General features: G+C 46.2%; 2 protein-coding genes across 7 annotated transcripts in view; both read left to right on the top strand.

Annotated features, from left to right (window-relative positions):
- The first annotated feature begins 2,015 nt into the window (after nt 1–2,015).
- HIGD1C (HIG1 hypoxia inducible domain family member 1C) lies at nt 2,016–7,000 on the top strand. 3 transcript variants are annotated; one of them, NM_001030957.2, is made up of 4 exons: nt 2,016–2,074; nt 3,343–3,450; nt 5,086–5,220; nt 5,906–7,000. In NM_001030957.2, the coding sequence occupies exons 2-4, from the start codon at nt 3,348–3,350 to the stop codon at nt 5,953–5,955; spliced, it is 288 nt and encodes a 95-aa protein (NP_001026128.1). In that variant the 5' UTR covers nt 2,016–2,074; nt 3,343–3,347; the 3' UTR covers nt 5,956–7,000. The 3 variants fall into 3 exon arrangements, with proteins under 3 accessions (NP_001026128.1, XP_015136590.1, XP_040542749.1); XM_015281104.3 differs by having other exon boundaries at nt 2,016–2,092; XM_040686815.2 differs by having other exon boundaries at nt 2,016–2,197.
- Nucleotides 7,001–7,296: 296 nt separating this feature from the next.
- CCDC13 (coiled-coil domain containing 13) overlaps nt 7,297–15,004 on the top strand; it is a 31,892-nt gene continuing 24,184 nt past the window's right edge. For 2 of the 4 annotated variants that reach the window (XM_004939082.5, XM_001232697.7), the window contains exons 1-3: nt 7,297–7,406; nt 8,836–9,059; nt 12,497–12,645. In XM_004939082.5, the coding sequence (XP_004939139.2) occupies nt 8,842–9,059; nt 12,497–12,645 (367 nt within the window). In that variant the 5' untranslated portion in view covers nt 7,297–7,406; nt 8,836–8,841. Of the gene's footprint in view, nt 7,411–8,637; nt 8,730–8,835; nt 9,060–12,496; nt 12,646–15,004 lie in introns of all 4 variants that reach the window. The other 2 variants (XM_004939081.5, XM_025148248.3) reach the window with 2 other exon arrangements.

The raw sequence follows: 15,004 nt of genomic DNA, 5'->3' as shown, positions 1-15,004 counted from the left end.
CCACACCTCAGCTCCTCCAAGCTCTGTCCTTGCACCAAATGAGCATTTCCCTACAGCACCCATGCAAGACCAAAACATACTTGTTTCTGCTGCCTGGGTAAGACTCAGGTTTCCAAAGGGAACCAAGCCAGCCATTTAGCTGGTCAATTACATCAATTAGCTGCCTCAGCTAAAGCAGTGCTCGCAGGCCTGTGCAAGCCCTTGAGCTGGTCTGGGCAATGTACACATTAGCAGGGAGCAAAAAGCAGAGGCTTTGATGGGCTGCTCCAGGTGACAGGAGCTTTGTTAGCCCAGCAATGAAAACGAAGTGAGTTTGGGTTTATAATTGAGTTTCTACCCTAGAGCACAGAGCTCAGAGCTGCAGGGAATTAAATGTGTCTGTAACTGCCACAGCCAAGAGCAGCCCTCGCTGTCATTTATTACCAGATTTTAACTCCATTTGGGAGCTGGTAATTGCAGATTCCTTTTTTGATTTTTTTTTTTTTCCTTTTATACTCTGCAGAGCCTTAATGGCTTTGGCAATTCATGTAACCAGATTATCGATAATGGAAAGTGCATTTAGGGTTGTTCAGAAGCATGAAAAAAAAAGGGGGGGGGGGAGGGGTTAGCAGAGCTGCTTGCTTCTGTGTTGCTTGGAAAAGCAGGGCCCTGCTCTTTCTGGGGCCTCAGCCTGCAAAATGGGGTAGGCGCTCCACAAAGCACTTTTCTATGCTGTTTTGCTCTGACAAGTTGCCTCCAAGTTCGGGGAAAGGTTTTAGGCATCTTCAGGATCCCGAGGGGGATTTTGTTTGAGCTCCAGGCACTGCTTCCATAGTCAGGAACAATTTCTGTGCTATCTTTAGGCTTTAAAATCCCTGTCCCAGTGTAAGGAGGGGGCAAACTGAGCTCAACTTTAGAAAATAAAAATAAATGAAAGGTAAAAAGGCAAAAATCAGATGGAGGAAAAGCAGGGTCCTGCCATCCACTAGAGAACTTCCATTTGATGCTGAATGTGGGTTTGCATCAACATCATTTTTGAAGCAAAAAGCCAACAAGTTGCTGAAAAAAACCAATGTTCTTTTTTTGCTTCCTGAAAACAGCAGCTTAAAAACCCACCCTTGGGGATGCAACAGTGTACTGAGTTCATCCCCCAAATCCCTATGGGTTTGCAAATCCTGTTTGTTCTTAGTGACGCAGTAAATATTAAGGAAAAGAATAATAATGACAATCTGTGGCTGAGCACAGGCACTGCCTTCTGGCCCTGCTGAGGTCCCAGGGCAGGCAGGGTAATGACAGCACTGATGGCATCAGCTTCCCTGCCCCTCATCTCAGGTCTCTCTGAGGTAATACACGGCTGCTCCTGACCCCGTGGCCACGTCCCTTCCTTTCGAAGGGAGATGTATGGGTTCAGCATGGATTTCGTTGGCTGTCAGGGCTTCCAGCACCCAGTACTTGTGCAGCCCCACAGTGTGATGCAGCCACTCCAGACACTGCTGCCCACCACGTCCCTCGGGCTGACATATCTTCTTTGTGTACCAATGCTGTGACTTCCCCACTGTTTGATTTTGCCTTAAAAAAAGCAAAATCCCCTCTGACATCCCTTCTCCATTCAGTGCTGGGCACAGGAAGCAGGATCCTTTCTGCCCCTTTGTTATCAAAGTGAATTCAGTGCAAGAAGCCCGAGCAGAAGGGCTGAGCGGCAATGAGAAAAGTGCGGAAGGGACGGCACTGAAGAGCGCTCGGGACGGACGGAGCCATACCAGATCACGCCGCCCCATCCTGCAGGCACTGCTCGGAAAGGGGGGGGTAGGGGTGAGGGGGCTCCCTGAGGCGAGTGACGTCACGCCCTGCCTCACCTCCTAGTCCATATAAGGACTTCACTCCATATGAGGGGGTAAAGGCTCCACCCCGTCAAGTGGCGCTCAGGATTGGCTGGTGGCGGGCGCGCGGGGCTCTGGGAGCTGTAGTTCTCAGCAGGGCCGGAGGCGGGGCGAGGCTGCAGGCCAATAAGGGCGGGGGGCGGGGCCTGGTGCCGCAGACGCCGGCCGGTGTCGGGAGCCGAGTGCGGAGTGGCGGCTTCAGTGCGCGCTGTGCGGTGAGAGCGGGGCGCCGGGTGCGGGGACTGCGGGTCGTTTTCAGGCATATCTCTTTCCTATCTAGTTTCTGGTTCGCCTCCTCCGTGTCGAAGCGGTTCTCACGGGCGGCCTTGCAGGCCTCGGTGTGTCTCGGGTGTCGGGCAAGGTCAGGGCGGGCCGGGGCGCGGGGTGCTCCCGGCGGCTCGGTTGGCGTGAGGTTCCTGATCCCGTGGGTCAGGGCGCAGCGCAGCTCGGGAGGGCCCTGGGAGCGGTTTCAGTGCTTATTGTAAAGAGCTCTGGGGTGAAATGAGTGTGCAGGAAATGCTGCTCGGCCGGGGCGTGCAGCCTCTTCCGAGCTGTGTTCCAGCAGGTCCCCGGCCTGCCCTTGCGTAGCTCCGCGGAGGGGTTCCGGGGGAGGCTGAGTTGTGTTTGGTATCGAGCGTGTTGAGGGCAGCGCTGGGCTGATGCCGGTAGAGATCGTTCCTGAGCTGACTGTGGTAGCAGGAATGGCTGCTGATTGTTAAGTGATGCTTACAGTGGGAGGTGAACGAGGAACGTGGCGTGGTGTGGGATCAACCGGGGGAGTTCTGGTGGTGCTCTCCCTAGTTAGGTGTAGGCTCAGTTAGGTGTAGGCTCAGTGAGTAGAGCTCTGCTAAATGCAGTGATGTTTGCTTTTATTTGTTTCTTTGTCCTCTCTGGAAACTGCTGGTGATGCTGCTCTGACTACCAAGGGCACGCTCCTGCTCTGCTCTCCAGCAGGACTTTGAAGCCTGACAGGCTGCAGTAGTGACAGAGCAGCCACTAAAGGCAGCACTGACCTTCCGCTGCTCTTTCCACCCATAGCACTTCTGTTGCTGTTCCTGGCAGGCAGCAAAAGGGAGCGATGAGCTGAGGGCAGGGCAGCTATTAAGGAATCTGCTGGTAAGAAGCAAAGCAAAGTGGTGGAGCGCTGAGAGGCAACGTGGGCAGAGACCAAAGCTTTCAGCAGCCTCCTGCTGCCCATGGGCCTGTGGGAATGCTGGGATCTGTAGTGGGGGGAAAGATTCAACAGTGCAACAAGTTTCTGCCATCAAACTTATTTTGAATAGTACACAAGGGTCTCGCTTCCCAAAGCTTCACTTGAATTAAATCATCTGTATGCAGCTCCTCAGCTCAGCTGCAGCTCTTGTAGCTCACACTGAACTAAGCTGACCTTTATTTCTTGTGGGGTACACAAGGGATTTTCTTTTTCTGAAAGTTCCCTTCAGCTTATTTATAAGATCTACAGGGAGACTCCTTGTCTTTGCAGGCACCATGTCGTCCGGTCACGAACCTGTGTACCCTGAGTATGAGACTGAAACCAGCCAGACATCGAAGCTGCTACGGAAATTCAAGGAGACGCCGTTTGTACCGATTGGTGAGCTTAAGTTTGGATGTACTCACGTAGGCTCTCTCTGCATGGGAGATCACTATGGCAAACACGGTCCGTACTGTGAATGGGTGATTGCTTTGAAACGACTTCCTCTTTGAAATGACTTCCTCGTGCAGGGTTGATATGTGGTAACAGCAGTGCTGCTCATACCCGTGATGCTATTTGCTGCTGTGTAAAGAGAGAAATCGATGAGGCCTCTTATCTTAATAATAGCAGCCCCAGAACCTCCAAAAAATGCCCAAAAATATTTAGGTGAATTTCCAAAAACGTACTGAGGTGATCCTGTGACAAGGAGTGCACCTAGCAGCTGTTCTGAAGTAGTTACTGGCCATGATGTGATTGCTACAAAGTGACTTTCAAGCTAACAAAATAGCAAACACAAGTATCTAGAATTCATCCCACACCCTAAAGATCAGATAGTCCTCCTTTGCCATCCTGCAATCCAAATGCATTTTCCTGCTAGGTTTAGTGGTTCTCCAGCTTGAGGAGACTGGTCGAGTTCTCAGCCTCTGCTGAGCTGCTAGAAAAGCTTTGAGGAGAGGTTTGTGTGCAGCCTGAGAACTTTCCTGTGATTGTGGACCGCCTCTAACGGGAGACAGAATTTGATTTCGAGCTGCCTTAAATGGATGGTGTTCAGGTCAGTTGGGGTGAGCTGTTCCACGACAGCTGATTGCTGCTTCTGGTTTCTGTGGTCACAGGACTTTGCTCTGTGGCTCACTGGAGCAGACTGCGTACTCTGTGGGCTGGGTTCCCCCAGGCAGATCAACCCACCCTCAGACTGTGTCAGAGCTGACTTGCAGGCACTAGAATTCTTAATTTGTATTTAATGATGCTATTCTGTAAATCATGCACAGAGAGAGGCCGTTGGCTTCTCAGGTGGAACTGGTAATATTCTTGTTCAGGTAGCCAAGCTGTCTGGGCTTTTGGCAGTAAAATACACACAATCCTTAAAACTTGGCAGCCTTTTTTTGAACTATGTAAGTAATCCACAAAAATGTGGAGTGAAGTGGTGGGGATTGGACACTATTGTGCACTGCTGTTCTGTGAGAGCCTTCCTGTGTACCAGAAGGAAATGGCACAGCCTGGGCTGTGTGGTTTGTAGGGCTAAAATGAACGGTGTCCCTATGAAGAGACCTTGCTGAACCTCTGTCCTGTAGTGTGGGAGAGGGAACTTAGAACTTGTGTCCAGGTGAAAGAAGGCCAAACATGACAACACCCAAAATAACATCCTCAGCAGGCAGGTGATTTGTTAGGATGCCTCCACCCACCATTAGCAGTGTCCCAGCCAAAGCTGAGCCATTTTCTTGAGTGTGAGCTTCCTTCCAAGAAAGCAAGCAGCTCTTGTGCTCTCTGAGAAATATTGAAGAAATTCTGACACCTTCAGAACAATCCCTGAGTTTCTGCTGTTGTGTTTTAACACCACTGGAAATTGTCGCTGTCTTCCCTGCTGACTTGTGACTTAAATGAGGTGGAAAGCAGTGGGAAGGACAGGGAGTTGCCCTGTGTGCAGAGAGCAATCAGACAAAAGCATGCTTATTCTCAGGATTTCTTCAGGCAGATCAAAGTCACCAAGACGTGGGAGGTGATCCTTACTCACACGGGTGTTTCCCTCCTTTGCAGGGATGGCTGGCTTTGCCGTGGTGGTGGGCTATGGGCTGTACAAACTGAAGCACCGGGGGAACACAAAGATGTCGCTTCACCTGATTCACATGCGTGTGGCAGCGCAGGGTTTCGTTGTGGGAGCAATAACGTGTGGTACGTACTGAGCAGGGGGCTGTGTGCACCATGGGTTGTGGAGACCTTCTTGCACCTCTTTTCCTGCTGGTGGATGTTGTGGTACATGTGTTGAGTATTAAACTCCACTAGCTTTGAGAGCAAAAGTTTTGACTAGTTTTACACGTGGGAAGCTTCTGGAGGTATTGAAATTAAAGACAAAGATAGAAGATGACCTGCTGTTAATGTTTTCCCATGTAAATATATTGCTGTTTCTGAACTTAATGTGCTGGAAAGCCAGCTTGCATAGACAGTGATATTATTGTCAGGAATTGTCCCTAAGTGTACTGTGGGATCTGTACTTCGAGGCCCTATTTAAGTATTTCAGCTGTGTGTGTGTGTTGAATGAGTGTCCCACAAAACGCTGCTTGCCTACACTGCATTCCCAGAAAGTGCAAGAGCAAAGCTTGACTTTGGCTGCAAAGCAGACTAGAGCTGGCTGGGGATCTGTGTACAACAAGACAAGGAAAACTTCAGTGTACAAAAAAATCTGTGGTGTTCATCATGACTGTTTAAAACAAACAAACACCAAACAAACAAACCACAGATGACAGAAGAGGAAGGGAAATGCTATTTCTGTTGCTCAGAATCTCAGAGTTCAGATTTTGAACGCTTTGTATTCAATCCAACTTTCTTTTTCTCATACTGTGTTTTTTCTGTCACATAGGTGTGCTGTATTCCATGTTTCGGGAGCATGTGATAAAGCCTAAGGAGTAATGGAAGGATTACCTAAATCTGTCCCAGTGGTGGCCTGTGTACTGCATCTATAAACCTCATATCAAGGGGTTCTTGAGGAAAAAATATATTGTTTTAGAGAATTGCCCTTTATTTTTGTATGTGGTACGCTGTTCTGAGGCTGGCAGCCTAAATGATCCCATACTAGGCAAATGGGTATGGCAGTCTGGTTCTCTTTGATTGGCACTATCATACCTTGCTTTTTAGGGGATATAGTGGACCACCCCATATTCTTCCCCTTGGCTGTTTTACTCGGTCCTACAATTGGTGACTTCTCTTGCTGCCATTGCCCAAAATGACAAAGTCTGAGCTAGGCCTCAGCCAGGGTGTAGAGGCTGTGTCTGTAAGATAGCATTGTATTTTCATGTCATTTTCTGTCCTGTGTATTTGCCAGCCTCCAGCTTTGTAATTTAGAAGCTTCTAGCAGCACTGATTTCTAAAACAGAGAGATCTATAAACATCTATTTTATTTTTTTATTTAAGGCGTGAGGTTATCTGGTGTGTTTCAGCTATTTAAATGTTATATTTATTCATCGTTAATGAAGACACGGGCTCCCTATTTTTACCATGGGCTTTCAGACCCTTGGATTACTGTGTTTTGTAACTTTATTTAGTGTTCTTCTGGCTAATATTTAAATGTAACATTTAAAGTATGTCTGGGTTGGCATTCTAATGCTTTTAAGTGTGATCTAGCTCTGACTTATGCAGTAATGTTTTCCCATAGAAATTTTGAAGTATTTGCATCTGAAAAGCCCCTTGGGTGAGGTGTAAAACCTTTGCAAACTGCCAATGTGATTTTATGCAGGAACCCCCTTGTATCTCTAACAGCAGTCACAAAAATAAATGTGTTAATGAAGTGAGTTGGTTAAAAAAAAAAAAAAACTGACTTTCTCTGACTAGCCTACATTCCATCGTGCCAATATGATGTCGAACAACTAAAACAAGGCGTGCCCTCCTGCTCTGTGATGTGCTGGGGGGAGGAGTGTGTGATGCAATGTGAATAAACAGCTGAGAGCACTGCAGATAACTAATGTTTGTGTGAGGATTTCCTGCGGGGCCGGGCTGGGGAGCAGTGTGCTGAGCCACGGGGCTGCTGGAAAGCACCCCCAGCTGCTACAGGGCAGGCGGAGGTGTCTCCGCTGTGTTTGGACGTAAACCGCCCTCCTCTTCCCCAGGATGCAGAAATGGTGGCTCCGATCTCTGCCTCGGGTCGGCGGGAGGCCGAGGGCGCTAAGATGGCGGCCGCGCTGAGGAGAGCGGCGCTCCGCTCGGTGCGCATGCGCGGCCCCGCGCTTTCCTCCGCCTTCGGCGCGTTGTTGCTATGGGAACGGCGTGGGCCGGCGGCGGAGCCGGGAGCCGGAGGGGCTATGTACAGCCGTGCCAACACGGGCTCTGAGGGCTTCGCTGCCGGCCTTGGGGCTGGGGGAGGCCGGGTAGGTAGGCCCCGGGGGCTCGGAGGAGGTGGGCCGGAGGATAAGGGCTGAGGGGGCGGCGCGGCCCGTCACGGTGCGCCCGTGTGGAGGTGAAGGAGGGGCTGGAAGCCGCGCTGTGGCACATCCCCTTCGGCCCAGAGAGTCCCGAGAGGTAACGGTGCCCGCAGGCCGTAATTCATCCCCAGCGAGGCTTGGTGCTGAATAAAGTTCCTCACAGACTCGCAGATGCACTTTGTCCTTCATCAGGCTGCTGGCTGCCTCAGAGTGAGATAGGCCCTGTGCTAATCGCTGTCTGCAGGGTGTGCCTGTGGGAGCTTTAGTGATTGGATTTGTCAGACCAAAGGTGCACTTGGTTTTAAAGAGAAGGGGAAAGGGCTGGAACACTTGGGAAAACACATCACCCTGATCACAGTGAAAAGGGTGTAGACATTAAAATGGATAGCAGTACTGGTGCTTTAATGTTACCACTCAGTGCTTAGAAAGATGGGAGAAAGTTGTCAGCCATGCTTTTGCTGCCCAAAGGGAGCATGAGGATAAAGAGGGATCGTAGAATCATAGAATGGCCTGGGTTGAAAAGGACCACAATCATCATCCAGTTCCAACCCCAGCTATGTGCAGGGTCACCAACCAGCAGACCAGGCTGACCAGAGCCACATCCAGCCTGGCCTTGAATGCCTCCAGGGATGGGGCATCCACAGCCTCCTTGGGCAACCTGTGCCAGTGCGTCACCACCCTCTGAGTGAAAAACTTCCTCCTAATATCCAACCTAAACCTCCCCTGTCTCAGTTTAAGACCATTCCCACTTGTCCTGTCCCTATCCACCCTCTTAAACAGCTGTTCTCCTTCCTGTTTATACACTCCCTTCAAATATTGGAAGGCCGCAGTGAGGTCTCCCTGGAGCCTTGTCTTCTCCAAGCTAAACAAGCCCAGTTCCCTCAACCTTTCTTCGTAGGAGATCTCATAGGGATCTTTGTTTCACTGACAGTCCCACCTTAGACCCAACATGGGGAATCAGCACCTTCCTTTGAGACCTGGGGATGGAGCTGAGTGGCAGCCTGCCTGCATTCCTTTCAGTCTCTGTAACATGGTTGTTACACTGGCTTCAATTCAGCCCCAGCTTTCTCTTCTCTAAAGATGTTTGTTTTAAATGGATATGTTTAAAAAACATTTTTAAACACTTTTTTAACACTGGAGTGAAAAAGACCTGAAGATTTTTTTTCTCTTTGAAAAGCTTTTGTGGTAAAAGGCCATTAAAGCGAGGCTGTAAGGCTGAAGAGCACTGTGATTGAGAGGAAGAGGTGGTGGCAGGGAGACTGTGTAAAGGTCTGTGTGGAAAAACTACAAAGCAGCTGTTAGAAGAGGATGTTTTGAATGTGATGTTGATCTCTGCTCTCTGTTTCTCTTCATTTTCTTCTTGTCATACTTTTAGTAAGCAATGGAGTCAGACATAAATGGGAACGAACATTTTAAAAGCCAGTTTAAAGCTCTTCAGGTACAACAGCAAAGAAGACTACAGAATCTAATGGAGAGGAAGAAGGAAAAGCAGAACAGTCAGAAGGGTAACAGTGGCAATGGAAAAGAGACTTTCAACATCCCGACTGATCTAAACTTGTTTGAAACAGAGCAACCTGTAACTGAAGATGACAGCAAAAGGTAAAAGTGTAGTAGCACTGCTCCTTCAGGAGATCACCAGAAGTATGTTTAGCATATAGTCTTATGAAAGTCACAGTAAAAGAGCACTTTGTCTTCAGTTTCCATTATCCTGAGAAGACTCTCACTGTGTCTGATAGGTTTTGCACTATGATATGCTCTTTATTTATCAGCATTTCACAAGTAAAGAGCTGCAGGACAGAGGGGGTAAGGTACCAGCTGGATATTATCTGACCATCTCCAGTCACTCAGGGTGACTGGGAACTGCTGGTAAGCTCCTGCCTAGCTTTGTAAACAAGTTCCCTACATGAATAATTGCCAGAGACCGATATGTGCAAAGCATCACGCAGCTAACGGGTATAAACCAAAGGCCTGCGACCCAGAGAAGTGTTCTTCTTTTGCATATGACATGATTTAGTAGATCAAAAGACAGCCACAGGAGATGAAGTGTATGTGTAGGAGAGTCTTATAGATAAAGTTGCCTCATGGGTGAGATACTTGACAGGGATACACAAGGTAGGATTTTAAATCATACTAGGGTCAGAGGTTTGGGTCTTATCTCACCCACTGAAGGAGTATCTGGGTTATCAGGATACTAGACATTCTGCTGTGGATCTTCCTTTATCTTGCATTTGGGACTGAGTGCACAATTCAATTTACGGGGCCAAGATTTGAAACTCCAGCTCAGATCATTCATCTTCCTCCTAGGATATAGTCAGTGTCTCCTGACACAATTAATATATTTGTATTTTTACAAACTAGAACAGGTTTGGAGTTGGACAGATCCCAAAGATGTCTTCTGTTACTACAGTGTTGGCTATTCTGTGATTTTCTCCCTGTTAAGTAAAGGCAGCTTAAAAGAATCCTGCTTCTACTCACCACTTGCAGCTCTACTGATAGAGCTGTTTTCAGGACTGTGCTGGGAACTGAATTCACTTTCTGGGGCAAGGGTATTTTTATCTCAAGTCATTTCAGTGATCTAGATTATAGCCTTAGCCACACAAACTGTTTTATTGCTGCCATGATAGGGAGGTGGGCTGTGGTACATGGGTGGGTAGAAGGAGCTGCCAGCTCTGCCAAAACCAGCAGATCACGGGTGGAAAGCCACACAGGTATGTACCTTTGAGACAGTTTTCCCTCCCAGAATCTATAATGAGGAAAGGCACCTCTAGCAAGGCTTATCAGTTCACTAACCAAGCTTTATTGGGCCCTAAATGCTGTTCTTCCTTCTGTGTTACTCTGGGCAGCTTGTTTCTGAAGATTGCTTCACACCCAATTATTTATACTGCAGAAGAACCTGAGAATGAACCAGTGAAGTTTTCAGGTGCTTCTGGGAATATGGTGTTCATGCTGCAAGAGAAACCTGTTTGGAAACAGGGAGCTGAGCTTTCAGAAAGAAACTGAAGCTCTCGCTTTCCATGCAAAGATGGAAATCTTCACACATGGGTCCCTCTCCATGGCTGTCTGATCTGCCAATGTAAGCTTCTGATCTGACCTCTTACCAATTGTCCCCTTCAACATTTTTTGTGGTAGTATGTAAAGATTACTGTGGAGATTTATTTTTGTAGAGGGGGACTGATTCCCACATTTCAGCTGTGAATTTGACTGGGGAAAAGGGATCTGAGGAATTGCTGTGGCATACTGGTGGAGTGAGGTGCAGAGTACAGGAGAGTCCCAGCAATTCTGGCAATGCTTCTCTGCCATTTGCAGCTCAGTAATTTAGGTGTGAGTAATTCAAGAGTTATTACCTAGCTCTTTTTTTTTTTTTTTTTCAGTAGCATTGACCACTAAAAGTCCTCATTTGACATATCAAGTGTAGCAAACTACAGATTCATCTGGATTGTCCTTTGTTCATTTATGTCTACATTTGGCAGAAGAGTAGTTATCAAAACTGCACAGTTTTGTTGCTAACTTCTGTGTGTAGTACGTGTGGGAATAACTTAGTTTTGTCTTTTCTCTGCTCACATTGCTGCTTGCTTTCTTCTGCTTTGTAAACAACTGCCTTTGATCTCCCTTTGATTTTCAGCTTTGGAGCAGAAGTGCATTGCTTAATTATGGATTGCGAATCATCTTATAAATTGCCTCTGTAGTTTGTAACAGTGCTTTAAGGGGTCATTTATTCTGACATGCACATATAGCATGTGCATTTAAGAGTCTGGTTTGAGCAAAAAACTTGCTAAAACTTTTGAGAGAAAAGAATTAGGTGACTGTTGAGATAGCTGATATCTGGCTCTGGTTGTGCTTATAGCCACATACTGAAACAACTGGCCTCCACCCGAATCTCCGTGATCACTCAGGCTACCTACTTCCTTCACCAGCTACAGGCTGGAGCAATCTGTCTGTAGGCTAAAGGCGTGGGACCCTATTCCAGATTAAGTCACCAAATGCATATATCCAAGGTCATAGTGCAGGTAATGAGGATCTAGGGCTTAATTCAGCAGCTTGGTATAGGTGCCTAGTGCTATGTGGGATGCCCTAGGGTATCAGGGCTACGTGGGAATGGCAGGACACAGGAGGCCTGTGCCCTTCAGCAGCAGCAGCTGGGGGCTGGCTGGGCAGCTCAGATGGCACTATGTGTGGATAATCAAACTGCATCTCCTCACCAGATAGTGGGCTCAGATAACTCTGGGACATCTTGGATAGATGCCTGTGTTTTCACAGTCTAATTGAGCCCCCAGGGCCCTAACTTCCAGATTTTACATTTGGAGGAATTGTCATGAAAGGACAGCAGAGATTAAAGTTCTTCATTCTCTGGATGTCTGAGAGAAATGAAACCCATAAATGTTATTAAATGTACCAGAGAATTGGTGGAGCAAGGCTATTTCCTCCCATTCAGAGGGCTTTTTGATGTTCTTTGTTCCTAAGTGAATTCCAAAAAGTAACATTAACAATGCAAACTGATGGTAGTCCATCCTAGTGGGGTTCCAAGAAAATCAAATGAGGACATGGGAAATTGATCTTTTTTTGAATTACTATGAAGCATTAATTTTTGAAGAAAGAACCTCAGTAGCAGCTTTTGTAGTTTGTGCTCTGTTGGCTTCTATTGACTTTGGTAAGTAAAGCCCGAATGTCACAGGTGCTGAATGGCAAGCTCACCTGTTTCCTTTGAGGAACCAGGTAGGTAAGTTTGAATGAGATGAGGCTCTTCAGCAGCCTCAGGAGCCCTGGAGAAGATAACTGCTCTGTGATGTTTTGCTCCCAAGAACATAAGGAAATGCAGAATTTTTGAAAAAGATATAAGCTAACTGAATAGATGAAATATCAGATGACCAGCTGGTGTTCAGGATGTTCTGCTTAATTCAGTAAACTCATTCCTGGTGAGCTCAGCTCATTCAGCATAGTTGTTTCGTTACTTTATTTCTAGAAGCATCTGTTTGAAACACATTCTAGTGACATCTGCCATTATGACTTCCTTTTCTTTTTTTTTTTTTTTTTGTCAGATTGCTTGAGGTTGAGAATGAACAACTCCAGGATCAGCTTCGAGAGGTCCGGGATGAGAACTGCAGACTCTACAAACTGGTGACAGAGAAAGATTTCGAAATAAAGCAACTGCAGAAAAAAATACAAGAGGATAGATGGGCTGTGTCAGGTAAACACAGTAGCTTTGTGTTCACACTACACAAGTTCCAGTGTTTGCTTGCTGCTGAAGACAATAAAAGGAGGATAACAACATCATTGTGAGATAAATAAACCTCCTGGCAGTAAAATATTTATGTGACATCTATTTCACCTGCTGTATACTAAAAAGGAGTATTTCAGGCATATTGTGGTTGCCTCCATTTCCACGCCTGTAATAAACTTATGCTAGGAGGATCCAAATTCAGCTCTTTTAACTGAGAAAGAATTGCAGGGGCCTAAGCTAACACTTTGACATTTGCAGTTATCTAAACATCAATGTCTCTCCCACCTGGGAGTTTCACTTGCAGTGGGAATTTCCTTGCAGTGATTTGACATGATAGCATGTACACATGGATTGACATGTATGCTTACAGATCTGTGTCTTACTTGCATCTCACTTCTTACTCTCTCCTTCAGTTTCATGAGCTGCAAAATTTGAATACTACTGCTCCCCTTCTTAGAAAGTTTGCTACTTGAAGGACAAGAAGTGGTCTGATATTGTCAGACATCTCAGCCCAAAGACACAGAATGCTGTTATCAGTAATTATATGTCCCTTTAAAGAATTACAGTGCTCTTTTGGGATACACAGTAATTTGTGTTCCTCACAGATCTACAAACTTACCACTATCAGCACAAAAAATGGTGACTCAGAAATTTTAGAAGCCTTTTTATTAATGTCAAAGAGCAGTGTTGCAGGTTTCTCAGCTGCATAGTGTTGAATTCCTTATTCAGGCTTCTTTTGTTTAAATGCCTGAATAGGATACATGCAGAATGCTGGCTCAACAAAAAGTCCAGCTTTAAAGTTGTTTGGACGGCCTTTGAAGATTGAATTGTGTAGTTTGAATCTTCCCCACTGGGTGCCACTGTTGTGTAGGACAGCAGTGATGACCTGACTGGTAGAGAAGGGGAAAAGCAGCAGTAAGCAGAACTAAATAATGCATATGTTACATTTTCATTCCAAATAATTAGCTGCAGCTTATATTTAGGGTGGATGATACGGTGTTACTAGGTCAAGACAGGAGCCAGAAATGCTGTTGCTGCTTCTTGGCTGGCAAACTACCAGCCTGTGCCAGTTTGCTCCATACCTCTGTCTTTCCTGTCTACTTTGTGGCAAGAGACCCTCACACTTTTCAGGGAAAGAAGGACCTTTGATTAAATGCGTGCCATGTGTTTGAAGACATTGCATGGGAGCCTGAGCCTGTTTCTTGGTTAGTTTAGTATGTACTGTGGTCCTTAGCAGCCATTACTTGTTATGAAAGCTAAGGAATAAATAGCTGCTAGAGGAAACATATCAGATAAATAAGTAAGAACAGTGGAAATGCTTTTAAAAGTAACGAACTGCTTATTTACTTTACAAGGTTTTAAAATGGTGACATGGAGTCACATTCTGTTGTCACCTGTATTCTGTATAGCTTCTGTGAGCTCTCCAGAGGTTTTATGGGACTCAGAATTCATTTAAGAGTAGTATGTCATCTTTGCATCTCACTGCAGTTCTAGGATATAATCTTCACAGATGTCAGCAGAAAAATCACTAGGAATACTGAAGGAGAGTGAAAGAGTTAAAAAGAACGATAATAGCTAATTCATTGTATGTGTATCCCAGTCTTCATCTAGCCCAAATGTAAGGTGTTATTGCAAGCTGATATTCACTGCTGAGCTAGAGGTTTTCTTGAGCACTATGTGTAATCATATCAATTTTGCACTTGTACAAAAGCTTTTCTTCACCTATGTGGTATTAACAAAAGCTAAGGATGCACAAGGCATTCCAGGGATTTCTTTATCTGTGACACTAATCAAACCTTCTCTGATGAGGAAGTGAGTGAAGTGTCTGTTTAAAAGATCACAGTAATACAGTAAAGCTCCATGTATAATCACAAGGGACACATAAATAGGCACAAAGATATCTGGAAGTTATCCAGCACACAACTGCAATAATGTCCCTGACCTTTAAGGACAGATGTCTACCAAAGTTTGCACCTCTGCTTTAACAACTCCAGAAGTAAACAACCGGTGCAAAGTAGAGCGTTGTCTTTTTCTGTAACATGCCACATTATGCCACCTGGTCATAACAGCCCTTCACAGCAGTGAGCAGAAAACACCTCTACCATTTCCACGTAGAAATACTGCTATGACCACTGTTGTGGTCTTTTGATGTGGCTGTTGCTAAAGTGTGAAATGTGGCTTTGCTAGCCACACTGTGGTGCTTGTTCAAAGAGCCAAGCAATCCAGCTGGAATCACTGTCGCCTCTTTTCCCTCTATTACTCATTTAAGTGCCTGGCACAGCACTCAGAAATGGCTTAGACAATAACAGTACACTGTGCGCTGGAC

Source organism: Gallus gallus, chromosome 2 (genome assembly GCF_016699485.2).
Source record: "Gallus gallus isolate bGalGal1 chromosome 2, bGalGal1.mat.broiler.GRCg7b, whole genome shotgun sequence".
In the NCBI taxonomy this organism is placed as follows: domain Eukaryota; kingdom Metazoa; phylum Chordata; class Aves; order Galliformes; family Phasianidae; genus Gallus; species Gallus gallus.
Note: the sequence above shows the minus strand (reverse complement) of the source record. Positions and strands in the feature narration are given on the sequence as shown.

Bases quoted from the DNA above. Each gene is read 5' to 3' on its own strand.
- HIGD1C (NM_001030957.2), top strand. From the start codon at position 3,348: ATGTCGTCCGGTCACGAACCTGTGTACCCTGAGTATGAGACTGAAACC. The intron at 3,451-5,085 runs GTGAGCTTAAGT...CCTCCTTTGCAG, and splicing joins GACGCCGTTTGTACCGATTG to GGATGGCTGGCTTTGCCGTG. The intron at 5,221-5,905 runs GTACGTACTGAG...TCTGTCACATAG, and splicing joins TGTGGGAGCAATAACGTGTG to GTGTGCTGTATTCCATGTTT.